This window comes from Pyrgilauda ruficollis, unplaced genomic scaffold (genome assembly GCF_017590135.1).
Source record: "Pyrgilauda ruficollis isolate IOZ18807 unplaced genomic scaffold, ASM1759013v1 scaffold14, whole genome shotgun sequence".
Classification (NCBI taxonomy): Eukaryota; Metazoa; Chordata; class Aves; order Passeriformes; family Passeridae; genus Pyrgilauda; species Pyrgilauda ruficollis.
In genome coordinates, this window is record NW_024512543.1 from 8,039,829 (window position 1) to 8,056,695 (window position 16,867).

The 16,867-nt window shown below is 45.2% G+C and overlaps 1 protein-coding gene across 7 annotated transcripts in view; it reads right to left on the reverse strand.

Annotated features, from left to right (window-relative positions):
- The window catches only part of ITPKA (inositol-trisphosphate 3-kinase A), a 40,353-nt gene extending 24,137 nt beyond the window's left edge, over window positions 1-16,216 (reverse strand). For 6 of the 7 annotated variants that reach the window (XR_005954530.1, XR_005954529.1, XR_005954531.1 and 3 more), the window contains exons 1-2: window positions 15,405-16,216; window positions 15,029-15,079 (exon numbers count right to left, since the gene is read on the reverse strand). Coding sequence is in view for 2 of the 7 variants with exons in the window: in XM_041459738.1 (XP_041315672.1) it covers window positions 15,029-15,079; window positions 15,405-15,908 (555 nt within the window). In the remaining 5 variants the exon portion in view is untranslated. The remainder of the gene's footprint in view (window positions 1-15,028; window positions 15,080-15,404) is intronic. The other variant, XM_041459739.1, reaches the window with a different exon arrangement.
- Between the last annotated feature and the right edge of the window lie 651 nt (window positions 16,217-16,867).

Genomic DNA, 16,867 nt, shown 5'->3' on the forward strand with positions numbered 1-16,867 from the left:
AATGGGTGGGAGGTGAAAGAGCAAGTTAAGTAGGAGAATGCTCCCCAAATGTATGTGAGTGAACCCTCACACAAACCTTTATCACTGAGCTTCTGAGTGCAACACTTAATTCAGCTCCCAAGGTCGGCTAAGGCTCCCACAGCAACTCAGCCCCTTTATTACCACATTTCACCTTCTCCTAGTCCTGGGCAGCAAACAGGTTCCTCAAGCACCAAACACTGATCCACAGAGGAGTCAGTTTTTATGGCTAGACCAAAAGCTATCTGGGGCCAGAATGCCGTGCTGTGATAGAAGTGACGTCTGGACAGCCTGCTCCAGAGTGCAGAGCTGCGAGCATCGGCTTCAGACTGTGCCCTGACAGCCAACAGCATCACTCTTCACACCGAGATCTATGCCAATCAATGCCAACTGATAATTTGGCCAAATCACAGCAAATCCTTCTGCCAGGAAAGCTGTGTTACTTCAAATGCCGTCAGCTGTTGCTCAAGGAATACAGCGTAACCGCACCCCTGGTCATGGATATCCCCGAGCCGTCTTCACCTACTGGATGCCTTGGCAGCTCTGACCATCCCGGCATCTAAGTTCCCAAGGGAACTTAACACTCCCTGCTTTGTCACACAGTTGATCTTCCCGTGATGTAGGAGTGCCAGCTGGAGCTGTAAGACTGATAATCAACAGCAAGGGAGCACATGCACTCCTAAAGAGCAGCAGTTTGCATGCTACACAAGCAGCCTCCTGATCAGCACCTCTCATCAGACTGCCAGGCAAACTGTGAACACACCTTCAACTCTCCCTCCCTCCCTCTCTTTCACCCTCCAGCCTCCAGCCTTAGACAAGAAACAGTGCTTAGCCTGTTCTTAGCCTTTGATGCGTCTGGCTTTGCACTCAGCCATGGGTGAGGGCCACAGCTGCTCAACCAACATTTGGCAGGTGGATCCTCTGACTGCAGGGTTTCCATTTCCTGTTTGTGCTGCACTCAGGATGGGCTGGGCTAAATCTTCGGAGTCATGAGAAACACTTAATGCAATAAGCAGAAACAACACTACAAGTCAGAAGCCTCAGGTTCCTGTGTTTTCTCCCCTGTGGTGCCTCACCATGCAGTGAGATGCACACATAATTTGGTTTTGCTACTCTTTAGGATGCGTGGTAAGCCTGCTGGGTGTTCATTATGTCTGGACTAAAGGAAGAAGTGAAGGTAAGAGAAATGGATGGTCAGTATCAGACTCAGTTACTAGGAGAACAAAATCCCTTGTCCCACCCCATAGCTGGATTCTACTTGTACAGTTCAGGATCAGTTCCCCTCTAAAGCAGAGGAAAATGAACTACAAAGAAGCAAAACCCTTGCCTGCCCTCCTGCAAAGAGCACCAAGAGCCACAATCTGCTGACTATTCTGCAGGGATCTGTATCAGCATTTTGTTTCTGGTTATTACCAGTTGAAATATCTGCAACCCCTACATTATTCCCAGGACAAAATACAAAATAATAAAGTTAGATGGCTTCAAAGGTGCATTGTCACAAGGGTTTCCTTCATTTATCTCACAGATATATTGTAAAAGCTGATACTGTTGATTGAAAAACATATTTTAATTCAACAAGAATAAATGATTTCTGTTCTAAGGGATGCTAAACTGTCTGCCTTCCATAGCAGGCATTAAATATGGCTATTATCCCTACTTTCACAGCTTGTGGTCTGCTCTGAAAGACCCTGGGTCTCTAACAGGATGGAGCTCTGCTACTGTCCCTCCTGAGCACAGGAAAGGTGAAACAATGACATTCTGCCACTACCAGGATTCTGCCAGAACATCAGTCTTGCTGGAAACTGAAATGTTACTATCCAAGAAGTAAACGGAAAGTTCCTCACTATAGGAAAGTTGACTCAGAGCCCAAACATTCAAGATTTATTCAGGCTGTCCATCACCCAGAACAGATATGTGGTAAATCAAACATCACTTTAGCAGATGGTGTGGCAGAAGGAAAGAAATCTTTCTTAACCTCCAAAACAACTGCAGTTTAAATATTCAGGAACAGTCTAGAAATTTGATAGTTCTCTGCCCGTCTTCCACATCTCATGGGTCACTGACTGACATCTCCAGTCATGAGAAGGGGACATCTAGAAAGACAACACTCTTTACATGATAAAATAAGCCAAACATCCTATCAGGTAGGACACAGAATTATCAGGTCCAAACAGGATGAATATTTGGAAATACTTAAAACCCAAACAGATCCACATTTCTCTGTGCATAGACCAATAAATAGGTTTAGCCTAAAACATAATCCCAACTTGTTAAGGCACAAACTTGCCATTTGTGAACTGTGCATGACCTCAAATCCAAATGTTCTACAAGTGCCAATCAGTTTAAACCAGGTGTGGTTTCTGTGTAACATCAAGGGAGAGTGTGTTCTGGCAAGAAGCCACGAAATAACTTCAATAAACTAATCTCCCCTGAGTGAACCTGGGAAGGAAGCTGAGCACGTGCTTCATCTCATTTGCAATGGCGGTGCAGTCTGTTACCTGCAGACACAGCTCCATCCCGCCTGCCCAGCAGCTCAGGGCTAGGCACACCACTGCTTCAACAGCCCACTCACTCAGAGGCCACAGCAGAATCTCCAGTCTGAACAAAGAGAGAAAATTTTAATGCTTATCCTTTCTTACACTTTCCTACTTGCCAGAAACCACTACCATCCAACAGGAACTGCAAAACTGTTTTCTACTAGTTGGTCAAAGATCCCTCTCTTCCTACCCCCAGCAGTTTGGGTTAGTGGGCACATGTTGAAAGCTGACCCTGCTTTCAGCACATCCTCACCTAACAGCCCCAGAAACTGCATCCCACACAACTTTGAGATTCTGCCTTTGAGAAATGTAACAGTGGAAGACCATTGTACTGTAATTAATTTTTCTATAGGAAAGGATAGGAAGCACAAGGACAGAATTAAGGTTGCTGCGTATATATATCTACATACATATAGAGAGGTTACTGACCGATATTGATTTTTAAAACATTTTTACATAACTTTTCTTTCCCACCAAGATAATTCAGCATCTAACATCCTAAACTGTCAGACACTCGCAAAAGATGTGAGCTAATGTCACTGCTTCAATATGGAATCTAGGTCCAGATATGTGCCCTTTCTCTGCTCCAGTTCCCACAGCTGCAGGTTGTAACAACTCTACCTCAGAACGCTGTTGAATAATTTAAGTAATTAGTGCTTGTAAACTAAATTAGAGGCACTCAAATAAGACAGTCAAGTACTCAAATAAGCAGTAATTCAGTGTTAAGTGAAAAGGATTATGAGAGTCTAAAAATATGTCATGTAAAAAACAGGCCACACGTATACTAGTAGCAGTTTGCCAACTGCCCTTCCATCAATCACAAGACAAAGTCCAGTACTCCACCTCTCCTGCCTTGTCTCCTCTGAACTGCCTCTGCCATTATGCTCTAAGGAAGCATAAGGAGTTATTGCCTCACCTGCAATGCACTGCACTGTTCAAACAGGGCCCACCCCTGGCAATGGAATGCAAGTGTCAACATGCAACAGGCACTGCTGCTGAGCGGGGTGCGGTGTTTACCTAGGGGAAAGCCACATCCTTCAACCACGTTAATAACTCCAAGCTTCAACACAGTATAACCCTGAGATTATTCCAAACCACTCTGTTGAAAGGATTTTGAAATAAACAAACAAAAAAAATAACAACCCCAACCAAACAAAAACCCATTCTCCTATTAATGGAATATGGCAATGATTAAGAAACCTGTAATTCTATGGAAATGAGGACTCTTCACCTTACCCCATTGGAGAAAGAGGCTTACAAGGTTTGTTTTTGACACAAACCTAAGATTAGAGAAACTCTTCCTTCCCCAAGTCAGCCCTAAGAACTATGTAAGGAATACAGAGAAAAGATGATTTCTTCCCTTGAGCAAAACTACAGGATCAAAAGGTAATTTCTGTTAACAGAACAACGTAAGAGAAGTGAGTTGAATTCCTCCTCTGTATCAGTAGCAGCTAGACCCAGAGACAAGGGGTTATTTAAGATTTTAATTTCCATAATGTAGCCTTAAGAAAGAGAATCAAATTCAAACCTTACATAAGCATGAGTGACTCAACTAAAGACTGAAACTGAAACAAGGCATCTGTCTTCCTGAAGAGTTGTGGGTGTTTGAACAATAGCAAATGTGTTTTATGGAGCATGCTTCCTCTGCCCGGAAGGTAAACTTGTGTTCACCACCAGGATACTGGAGATCCCACCTTTGTAGAAGCATAAACATCAACTGCCAATTATTAAGATGCAAACTCACCTAAAAATAAAGTAAAGACGGTGTAATTTATAAGGACCATTTATCTACCAAAATTATTATCTGATGGTAAAAGAGATTTAAAAACCCCCATAAAACTTCAAAGAACTTCATACTCTTGGCTCCTAGCAACAGAACTGCAAGCCACACTCCCGTATCTTGCACAACCACCTACACCAGCCTCCTGATATACGGAGCAAGCAGCCCTTCTGTGCCACATTGGACATAGGTAGCAAAACCCAAGAGGGACCAATATCAATTTACCAGGGCTCAACAAAGAAGACAGACATTTGAAATGTCCTCTGCAGATGGATGATGACCTACACTGGACAAAGGGGAACAGGCCACGCAGAGAAATTATTTCACAAGACAAGACTGATTTTGCTGCCCATCTAGTCTTTTTCTTAAAGAATGCAATGTAAAAAGAATATTGGTGATTCGGCTATATTCATCCTATAGTCCCAGACAGGATTGTTTCCTGTAAAATCAGAGGACTGAAAAGGCAGACTAGGATCAAGACACAGAACTATAGCAATGGAAGAGAACATATTTCTAGAGATGATATGGAAAATCCCAATGGATAAACAGGGACAGAAGACAGATGATTAATTATCTGTCACTCTAGTTTTAATATTGGAATGAGAAATCATAATCAGGACATCAGCCAGTCCTATTACTGGAAAATGACTTGGAGACTGTTGGCATAGTGATTAACTATGACTGGACTGTTACAGAGCTCATGACTTGCTCCCTTTCTTGGTGTCTTTGCTGAAAGCAAGTAATTTTCTGTGGTCTTGCTATAAGTTTTGGGAAAACAACTCATGAAACCCTTATAGGGGCCTGATTAGTGCCCAAACCCAAGCACCTGAAAGTCAGGAGTCTCCACTTTAAAACCCTTTTATAGGTTTTTCAACAGAACGTCAGGATCTGTCCTGAAATGAGTACCTCAGGATTTAATTGCTTATTCCTTCTGGGTTGGTACAAAGAAGGCAAAAAAGTTCCTTATTTAAATGCCACAGAGCAAGACAATACAAAATGTATCAAATTATCAGCTCAAAATTCTGATACTCAGCATTTTGCACGATGAAAAGTGAGAGCTGAAGCGTAGGAAGGTTTGTTAGTTTCTGCACATTATATTTTTCTCTGAACAAAGCTGACCCTTTGTGGGGTCGGTGACGCCATCCCTACAGACCATACATGGGTGGCAGAGGGAGCCCACACCAAGCAGAGCTTATCATTACTAGAATATTCAGGTCAAGTGCACTTAGCCAACAACCCACTCAAACCCTGCACAAGATAACAGCTGATCTGCATGCAAAAACACTGCTCACACAGATTTTTATCCTTTCTGCTGCATCACATAAGCATACAATGATGGAGAAGAGCACAAAGGCCATACAGCCTTCTCTAGCTCTGCCTCTTTCAGAAGACCAGGGTCCCAAAACCCAGATTTCCTGCACAACCAGCAAAGCACAAGAATTCTTTATATGTGTTTCATTCTCTGGTGATTTGCTCTAAGTTAACCACCTCAAAAAAGAGCTAAAACTCTTTGGTTTGCTTCAGATTGAACAACTCTAACAAAAACTTGAGCTGTTTCCAAGGCTAGAAAAAGATTCATATTGACCCCACTACAAAATTTCTAGTGAATCCTCTGAAAAGCTTTTTAGCCTTGAATTTTGAGGAAGGAACCTGAAATCTAGGAAGAGAAGTGCTTTCAGGAGCAAGCAATGTGAGGAGCAGAAGTCAATCTGACAAAGCCTGGCAAATTGTAAGAACCTCAAATTAATTTGCAGTAGACTCTCATTAGTACTTAATTACCTTCTGTGGAGACTGTTGGGCACAGCACAAACAAGGGACCAACGTAGCTCAGCTGTGAGGGATGTGTTCAGCCACACACAGGAGGGGAGCTTGAGAAGGCTCAGCTGTGCACCAGGCAGCTGTGAACTAGGTTTTCCCCACACCAGAGAGGAACTATCACAGTGCCTGAGGAGCCTCTCCAAGCACAGCCCTGCTGTGAGTGCCCTCTCTAGCACGGCCACCTCACCCGGACCCGGCGGCGCCGCCTCGTTCCGCAGCGCGCACTTTGGGAATGGAGGGAGGTGAAACATCACTGCCAGATGTCAGCACCTTCCTCTCCTGGAACACGTTCAGATCCAGAACTGCATTTGAGCTAGAACTTTAATAATGCCTTAAATGCAAAACTGAGTACTCAGAAGTTAGAAATTTTCAGAATTGGAGTTTTCGGTACAAACTTAAAGACACCCATTACAGCAGCAGTACACTGTTTTCCAAATGTTAGTGAATTTGTTCTCACAACCTGTTAAATGAAGAGCTTTATTCATATCTTCTAAAGAAAAATACTGAAGGAAAGATAGGTTAATGTGAAAAGTGCAACTAATTTTGAAAGCTTAAACTGAGATGTCAACCTTTGCTTTTCCTAATACCCAGTTATACAATACTGTAGAATACTGTTGTAGAACAGCTCCCATTAACTTTGGCTGCATGTACAAATGTTCAGTGTTTCTGCTAGTAAACCTCACTCTCAAGTTAGTCAAAAGGAGAATGAAAAACATACAGTTATTTGCCATGGTGAAAGTCTCCATAAATAACTTCCCTAGTCTCTTCCCAGGCAAAGAGGGACTGTGAAAGTGTGAAAGGCAACAGCTCTCCACATCAGCATTCAGCAGCATTAAATTGGGAAGTCAGCCTTTCCTTTCCCTTCTGTGATCTGCTGCAGAGCTATCTGTGAATAAACAGAGGTTCTGCAATACATGACATCAGTCACTGTGGAACTGTAACTTATCCTTTGAGTTGACTGAAAATATAGAACTATTGAAAGTCATGAATTCGTTGCATCAAGTGCTATGCCTACATGTAATGAAAGACAGTAGAACATTAACAGGCAGGCACGTGAGTTCTTTCATTACATATACTTTCAATGTTTGACTGATGATTTCTTAATATAGTTGTCACATGTTCTCCTGCTTTTTTTTTTTTGAGAATGTATTTTCCTTGAATTTTAAAGCAATAAAGCTTTAAAATTCAAGCTTGCCTATTAAGTTTTGCTCTTCCCCATGCATTTCCAGCAGCCTTCCCAATCCCTGTCAGTCACTCCCCTTCTGTCTGATGGTACATAACCTGAAGCTATTACAACCCTCTCACCTCACCTCCAAAGTTTTGCTCTTAAGTAGCCTGCATTAGAACCTTGCAGCTGCCCTTTGCACTATGTGTACCCATAACACTGGTCATTTGAAAGCGCATGACAGTACCACTACCTGTGCCACATGCTCAGATCTGTGCCAGATGCTTCCAAATCTCTGAAGATTTTCAGCAGAGATGGTGATTTCAGAGCACTTGAAGAGGTTCCAGTAGTGGAAGGTCTTGACATATGGCAACGGTGCTCCCTCCATTTCCAAAGCACGTGCTGCAGAGTGAGCCAGCGCGGGCTGGTTGGTGAGAAATGCCTTCTTGTATGGGAAAACCCAATTCACAGCTGCCTCATGCACAGCTGAGCCTCCTCAAGCTCACCTCCTGCGCCTGGAGTGGGATGGCTGAACACATCCCTCACAGCTGAGCTCCATCAATCTCGTGTGTGCCCACAACACACAGACTTCGACTAGCACCAGCACCTCAAAGGTGAGAAGTAGAAGCCTGCATTTGATTCAGCACTCCACCACAGGAAGCAAACAAAGTAGAGCACAGAAAATAGTGCTGTCTTGAGTGAACATCACTAGAAAGAACTGCTGCAGTGTTCTCAGCTATATGGAGCTGCTTGAAAAGAGCTGAGACACAAAGAAAGCTGTGTTCTCTGTAGCAGCTCAGAGTAGTGAATGCAGCTGTAACTAAGACTGGATCACTTTATGCTAGGATGTGGCAGAGATCAGGAGATAAAAAATCAGTTATATTGATAATGAATGATAATTTTCTACCATCACTGAAAACAAAGATCTTCTCTCTCTAAGCAGTGTTCAATGCAATTTATCAAGAGACATTATTCTTATCACAATAAAGTTATACGAAGTACACATGAAGTTGTATGAAGCAGTTTCTGCTGATAGATCCCAAGTGAACTGTGCCATTCCCACTAACTAACTCATACCATTCTGCAACAATCCAGCTTCCTGTTAATCCTCTGGATGAATCAGACACATTTCAGTACCAATGACACCCAGACTAAACATGTTTCTATACATATTCTTTATCACCTGTAACCACACCTCTGTTAGAATGCAGCTCATGTACAGATGAGGCCAGAAGGCTGAATAAGAATGGCAGACTGAAGCTGAATGTGAGTAAAATAAACCTGGTAATAGTGGGCTGAGGTAAATAGTTTAAAGTGTTTGCATCACTGCGTCACCTTACTTGGATATTTCAGCCTGTAAATTGGAGTGCTCCTGGATTCTGGGTTAATGCCAAGCTCTCACAAAGCAGTGTCTGTGTTCTGCTTGCTATAGTCACCAACTGGCTTGGAGAGTCTGTCCCAAGCTCTAAATCTGGATCATGTCAAGTCTACGATCACTGCTTCAAATGAGCTGTTGATTTGTCTTTGGCTGACTTCTTCCCAAGCTTGCCAAGGAATAGAAGATTTCCTAACAAGCAACAATAGCCAGGCCTGATGGGCTCAGGGTAGGTTTCTATAGAATCTGTCTCACACCTACATGTTTTGGAATGTAAAAGATTTCATCCTTGTGAGGAGTTCATCATTCATCAGTACAAAAATCCACCCAAATGCTGCTGGTTATGTGTTATCCCAGAAAGCATTCTCCATTACTGACAGGAATGAATTAGTTAAGCATTGGAAACAATACACCAATACACCACCATCGGAAACACCACCACCACACTGTTCATCCAGTGTCAGGCCATTTGCTAATTTGTGAGCTTTTGAGATGAAGCTCTCTTGGTAGAGAAGAGCACTTAAAAATTCCATTTAAACCTACGCTATGCAAGATCCAAATTAACATGGACTGACAAGCCAATTTTCTCTGCCTCATCCCCCTTTCTCTGCAAGAACTACCCTGACTGTGAAGGAAGAAGAGAGATAGACTTGACTGCTGCTGTACATAAGATCACCTTTTCCTTCCAAGATGTATAAGGTTAACATTACTTTTTCTACCACTACATTTTATAGATAATCACTACAAAATGCCATATGATGATCCTTAGTTTTTTCTCAGCCACTGCTAAACAAAACAGCTATTTACCACATAAATACAATGTGCATTCTCAGCTTCCAACATTAAATTGCGTCACATTGTGAGCATTTAATCAAACCAATTCACTTTAACATATTCAACTTATAATAAATTTTAGATGTAAGTTGAGGTAATTTTTGATTATGTTAACTACCACACTAATTACGCATGGTAATCAAATAAACCAGTTAAAAAATATTCACTCTAATCAAACCAGCCTAACAGGGTCAGAACCCAAAAATATACAGACATGCAAAATTTCCAAACTATTGCTCCAACCATTACCCTTACTCCTTTTAAGACTGGCATGGGTTTTCACCAATAAATCTGCTGAGTCAATGATAGTTTGAGAAAAATACACTTGGGTATGGCCTCTTTAAATATGCATCACCCAATGATGAGGAGCTGCTGTTACTTTTTCCTCACCTTTCCAGCTGAAACAAGCATTATAAGGAAGTTTGAACTATAAAAGTGGGCATACAGAGAAACTTCTGCAACCCACCCAACACAGCAGGTCCATAAGGAAAAAGTTAGCACAGAGTTCTTACAACTTTACACTTATGCCCAAACAACATGTCCTTTAACATATGAAAAATGAAAACGATCAGAGCGAAATTGATTCAGAAGAGAAGAACCTTGTAATGTCTAAGTCACCATTTCAGACATACCCAGGATTAGAAACATTTATCTGATAAGGCATTTAATTGCCTCTCTCTCACCTGATTTGGGAGCAGCTAAGTAATTTCCTTACAGACAAGAATCCACACTACTAATAAAAAGTCACCATTAGACCTGATACTGCTGATGGTTTGATATACTCCACCACTGCAATGTACAGTGGTGAAGAATTCATCCTCAAACTGAGAGATGGCTCTCAGTTCAGTTTTGTTCCAAGTACTGTGCAAGCATGGAACATTACTGCTGTTCGCCTCAAATTTGTTCAGTATACAATAGGAAGATTTCAGTATTTGCTACTGTCATTATAAATATGCATGGTTTTAGCAGCATGAAATGTATTCCATCAAAAGCAGCTGTTTCGTGAGCAGAACACTAGAGAGCTTAGTTTCTACTTGACTGGTATCTACTGTCCTGCACCCTTATCTGAGTATCTACAGCTTGTCACTGTCCTCTATAAACTTGTTCCAAAAGCCCTCCAACCTCCCTAACATTTCCACACCTCCTCAAAACTCCTCCCTTTCACCCTGTGCCTCAACTAGCACCTTCCACATTCCCTAACCTCGCCAGCCCACAGCACTGTACGATCCCTCCCACACCTTCTCCTAACCACCCTCAGGACAGGAGACACTACCTGCTGCAGCTGGATCCAGCATGGAAGCACTAGGGACTAGCCAGTATGCACATGGCAATTTTCCAGTCAACAAGTGAAACAGAAGATAACTGTTTATCTCCCCTAGCACCTTCTCCCCAGAGAAGAAAAAGTATGCACTTATTTCGGTTTCCTCTCTTCCACCCATTCTGACCTTACTGAAACTTTAAAGAGCTCTTGAAGAAACTTTGAGATGTCTATGCCACTGCCAAATTTGGCTGAAACCTACTAAAGCAGTTGAAATTGAATTGATAGAGTGATTACACAAGCTTTCTTTCCTTTGGAGAGTAGGCTAAAATCCCATTAACAGTCTTACTTATGTCATCCCGTCATTCCTATTCTTCATTTAAAAATAACAATTATATTCTACTGCATTAGCTTATGTAACCCACCCCTGAGCCAAAGTAGTTAAAACTTTCATCCTGTATTTATTAATTTATTTAGTTGGTTAGCTATTAAGTGTGTGTGCCTTTCTATACATTTGTCCATCTTAAGGTACTTGATGATATGAAAAATACAATTAAGAAGATCAGTGAAAACAAACCAAAAGCACTTCACCAATAAATATCCCCCAAAGTTTCTGGACTGGTATCACTGCAGGCAAGAACTGAACTGCTTTCTCTCTAGCAAACTGTCAGCTGTTCTCATGGTTACAGTTCTAGGAATTTGGAATGACAGGTCACAGCTATGAAAATGAGTAGATTTATTTGGCATGTTTCTATCTAGTAAATAACATTCTCCCATAAAGAGGACTAGAGGCTGCTGTACATTATCATGGTTTTTATTCTCTGTGAAAACCACTCTTTAAAGTCTCTGTCCCAACAAAGAAGGTGCTAACCAGACTTCATACTTCTTAAAACTGCTCATTCACAGAATGAAGACAAAAATACATAACTCTTGTATCCTCTCCATTACTATAAAGGCACCACTGGTGTTTTCACTGCAAGATTCAGCTGTGTATATACACCTCCCAAGGGCACGAAGCAAGGCTACAAAAGTATGCTCCCCATTTAAATGCAGGAATGTTAGGTTTTGCCATAGGGTAAAATCTATTCTGTCAATTGGCTATTCAAAAAATAACCAATATTTCTTCTTTTAAGTTACTGCCAAGAGTTACAAAGCTCCAAATATGTCATTATGCAGTTTCCATTATCACAGCTTTGCACCATTGGTTTTCACAAACTCCAAGTTGAACAAACAGCACAGCAGAACAGGCTTCTCTCATACTTCCATCCCTTCACTGTTGGAAGGGTCTTCTTTCAGGAAAACCAGGACAGCCCAATTCAAAGCCTCTGCTAATTACTGCAAAATGGCGTGAATAACTTATGCAGAGAAACTGGAACACCACCCACTGAGCTGCTCTCAGAGGTGGGCCTGCCCAGATGCAAACAGTCCCAGCGGAGCCAGGCGGGGACCGCACTGTCACCATCGGCCCCAAGGTATTCACTGCCCCCAGCACTCCAGGGACATGCCCACGTACTGTGCTCAAGAAGAAACAAAAATTTAACATCATCATGATGTGTCAATCCATCCAACCCCAAATGCTCTGTGAAATACTTCACTGAATCACTCATCCTCTTGGAAAGTTTTTTGCCAAGTGAACTACCAAGGAGAACTTTCCTCCAAGGAATACAGTCAGAGACAGCACTCTCAGGCATACCATCCTGGGATTTACAGCCTGAGAACTCCAGGGCAGCAAGCCCTGGACACAGAGGCTCCCCAGCTTCCCATCTCACACACAGTCCTGCACAGGTAGCTTGAGAGCCCACAATATTTCAGACTCAGCTGGGTCGTGATCCCCAGATCAACAGTAGAGAGGCCTGGGAGGGCCTTCTTCAGCTTAGGTCTCAAGTTCCTGGGTCTCCAGATGGAAGCCTTGAAGCTCTGATAACATGAACATTATCAGAACTTCTACTCCCACAGTTGAAGACCTGGGCAAGTTTCCAAGGTCCCTGGTAGGCACTGGGGAGCCTGGTAGGCTTGACAACCCAGCAGTTCTCTGAGCATTGGTCTCAGTTTAATCATAAGGCGCCAGGCTCCAAATTAACTTCCACCATTTCCAGACAAAAGTCTCAGGGAATTCCCCAATACAAGAGAAATTTTAAAATGTCAAAATTTCCCATGAATTAGGAAACAGAAATTTTGACCCACCTCTGATTCCAGTTTCCTTCAGAAAAGTCTCTATGCTTTGTGTTCTACTCTTAGAACAAGCCTTCACCTATTAAAATACACTGGAAACAATAAATATAAACAAAATGTTTCAAATTGCCTCTAAATAAAATCTTAAAAATATAAAACCATTCCATAAGTTATCCTAAAATTTGTAGTTACTTTCACTTGCATGTGCGTGCCTTGAACCCAAAGCCTTCCACTCTAAAATAAACATTCATCCTGCCTCAAGATTTACGAGTTGAAAGGACGCATCCTGTAAAGCTGAACCCCCAGAGGTTCAAAGCATAGACTCCAACTTTGGCACCGTATGAGGTCACTGTTTTGCTGAGGAAATGACTGGACAGCATTGTCCAGTACCAAAAGACATCAACCACAAGAACTGTCCTGGATGCCTCCAGGTATTGGTGAGCAAATGCGTGGCCACCTGAGATGAAGGGCAGTGCACCTGACCACAGGAGAAACAGCAGATTCCTGGGATTCGAGCTCTTGGTATCAGGTAGTGCCATGAAGTTCTGCTGGTTTAGAGTCCTAGGTACAGTCCCTGCTCGGGTTTAACGACTTGCCACAGAAGGGATAATGAGATAAAGAAAATCAGCCAGAATGCAAGCTCCTGGGCACAGTTTGCCCCATCTTTCTCTACACTGCAGGTATGGAAACATAACTCAGCCTTTTAAAACATCAAGTATTTCACTTGAGTTGAGGGAATACTTACTTTACCAAGGAGGAATTAAACAGTCCTGCAGCTGCACTAAACTTTGGAAAACTGCAAAAACTTTTTCAAAAACTGAATTATTATAATACTGTCAAAGTTCTCATTTTCCCACACACCTAAGTGAAGAGGATGGTCTCTCAGAGTTTAAAACATTTCTAATATGGATATTTTTACTGTATCTATAAATCAGTGTTAGAGATCTTCTTCTTTTAATATTCTATTTTCTTGTAATTAAAAGGTGACTATAAAGACTTCCTACAAGAAAGTGGTAGCACTCACATGATACATGCATGTCAGCCTACAGGGAAGATACAGCCCCAATCATTTAGGTCTCAATATTGCATTCAGTACCAATGACTTCAGAGAACCAGAAGCATAAGCTTTGACGTAGCACAGCTTCTCATCTGAAGAATCAGTTTTGCTTCAGCCTATATTCACAGAGTTTAACCAGCTACCACGATGCCATCTCAGAGTTCTCTTACTGCTGAAGCATCATCACTTAACTCTTGCTGCACACATACTGCCATAGCAGGGATAATGAGTCAAATGATCCCATGGCCTTTTATTATCTTTAATTTCTGTTCTCCTGCTACTTTCACAAAATTGCATAGCATGTCTTTTAGAAAAGAAAGCAAAACAACAGTGATTTTTTTTTGTGCAAACCAGATGCTATCTCAGAATCAAAAGTACAAGCTAAGTAGTATTATTACAGGTTTCTTTATACTCAAAATTACAAAATACAAAACCCTTTTTTTCCTCTTCCAAAATCAGGCCACAAGTTGATGCAAACAAAACCAATATTGTGCACAGCATTTTAGTTCCTGTACTATGTGTCCTCTAAAGCAGTAAACCCACAATTACCATGAGAAAAGTCCAGCTGGAGGTATCACCTACAAGTTGCATTACTTCTTCTTTATACCTTTTTTATCAAAGCATATGTTCTGCTTGAAAACAATTCAGCACCAATGAGTTGGCAGTAGAACAACAATTTAAGCAGCAGTGTCAATGAAGGTGGGAGGGGTAATTCACTAAAGCTACATTTTTCAGGTACAAAAGCCTGAGAAGCACGCTATATGGAGTCAGGGAAATATACATCAAAGAGTATGAAAAAGCAACTAACTGTATGCCTTTAAAAATACACTTCATGGATGAAAGCTGCCAAATTACAGAGGGGATTTACTGAGAAGAATGTGTTGCTGCCAGAATGGACAAAAGCATGCATTCTATCCATTCCAAGCCCCTCCCCATCTCCTGTCATGCTCACAGCAAGAAGTGGCTCAAAAATTGACAACCACAGACTCGAGGACTGAAAGAGACAAAAAATACCTGCTGGGAAATGCCTGGTAATTTTTTTTTTTGAGCATCTGACACAGGAGACTGGAAAAAAAAAGAAAAAAACAACCCACTTATGATCAAAAAACATCTCCTCATATTCTTGGGACGTAAAGTACAACTCCACAGCAGAAAGAAACAGCGCACACCTGGCCGGGTTTTTGAGGAGCCCACGTGCAGAAGCGCTTTTCCAACAGGCACAGCAGCACACTGCTGCCAGCCCAGGACAGGAGTTTCACGGAGCTTTCCTGGAGTTGGGTCACGGAAACCTCACTCCAAGCGGGAGCATCTGCTGGCCCCAGAGGAGCCGGCAGGCGCCCAGCTGCCCGGCCAGGGGGCAGCGCGTCCCGGGCGAACCGCACACCCCTACCTGGCTGGTGTCCTCGCCGTGCTCCAAGTGCACGATGCCCTGGCTCCTACACTCCGTGTCGCTCAGCACGTCGTCCTCCGAGTCCTCCAGGAGGGACGAGGAGCCGGTGGAGGAGACCGAGGAGTTGGACAGCCGGCGGGACTGCAGGTGCAGCGAGCTGCCCGTCCTCAGCCCGCCGCCCTCCGGCCGCGCCGGCCGCGCCTGGGGGCTGCCCTGCGCCTCCTCGCTCTCCTCGGCGGTGACGGTGAGCCGGGGGATGACGGGCGGCAGAACCCCGTTCGGGGGTCGGCAGCCCCTCTTCGGCCGGTCGGGCAGCTGACGAGCGGCGGCGGCGGCGACGGCGGCGCAGCGAGCCTCGAAGAGGGAGCAGAGCTCCCCCACGGTCAGCCGCTTGGCCCGGCTGAGCTCCGGGCTGCTGTGCAGCCCCGCGCGGGGCTCCATGGCGGGGTCGGCGCCGGGCGCCTGCCGAGCAGCGCTCCAGGACCGGCGGCCGGAGGCGTGCATGAGGGAGCGCCGCGCCGCCGCCGCCGGGGAAACTTCTTTGTGGCTCAGTCAGTCTCCCGCGGCTGCCCGGAGCCCGGCGGAGAGGCGCATCTCCAGCCCACCCTGCCCGGGCAGCTCTGAGTCACCCGCGGCGACAGTCGGAGGCTGCTACCGTGCCCGCTGACCCGGCGCCAGGGCCATGGGGGCGCGCTGAGCCCGCCCGATCGCCCGCCCGCCGCCACCGCCCCGCTCCGCCTCGGCGCTGAGGGGAGGAGCGAATCCAATCGCATCGAGCCGAGTCGAGCCGCGCCGCGGGAACCCCTGCCCGCCCCTTCCCGCCGCCGCCGCCTCCACCATCACCATCACCGCCCTTTTGCTTTCGCTTTCCCTGCGGCGGCCCCGAGGAGCGGCCTGGGGGTGTCCCGGTGCCCGTCCGGGTGTGGCGCCCCGCGCCCGCCTTACCTCCGCCCGCCGCGGCTCCCGGGCACGGCGGCTGCGCAGCGCGGCGCGCCCCGGCCGCCCGCGGGCCGGAGGGCGGCGCGGCCCCACAGCCCACCCCCGGCTGGGGACGCGGGGGATGCGGCCTTTGACCCTCCCTGGGGATTTCGACCCCCTCAGGGCTGCGCGTGGCGGTGGCGGTCTGGGGTCCGTGTGTGACCATCCCCTCGGTGCGGGGGTGACACCGGGGGCCACCTCCGGGCCTCCGCGGCTGCCGTGGCGGGACCGCGGCATCCCTGGGTGGCTCGGCGCGCCCCGCGGGGGCGGGGATGTGACTGGGCTGTCACCAGCCCGCGGGACCGGGTGGCGGTGCGCGAGTGACCGCGCGGTGCCGAGGGCGCTCCCCCGGCCGCGCTGCGGGTCCCCACGCCTCGCTGTGGCATCCCCGGCGGGCTGCCAGCGGCGTGGGACAGCGGCCTGGGGCAGCGCCGGCCTCCCGGGAAGCCCGAACTGTCTGTCAGTCAGCGCGTTACTGCTGAGCC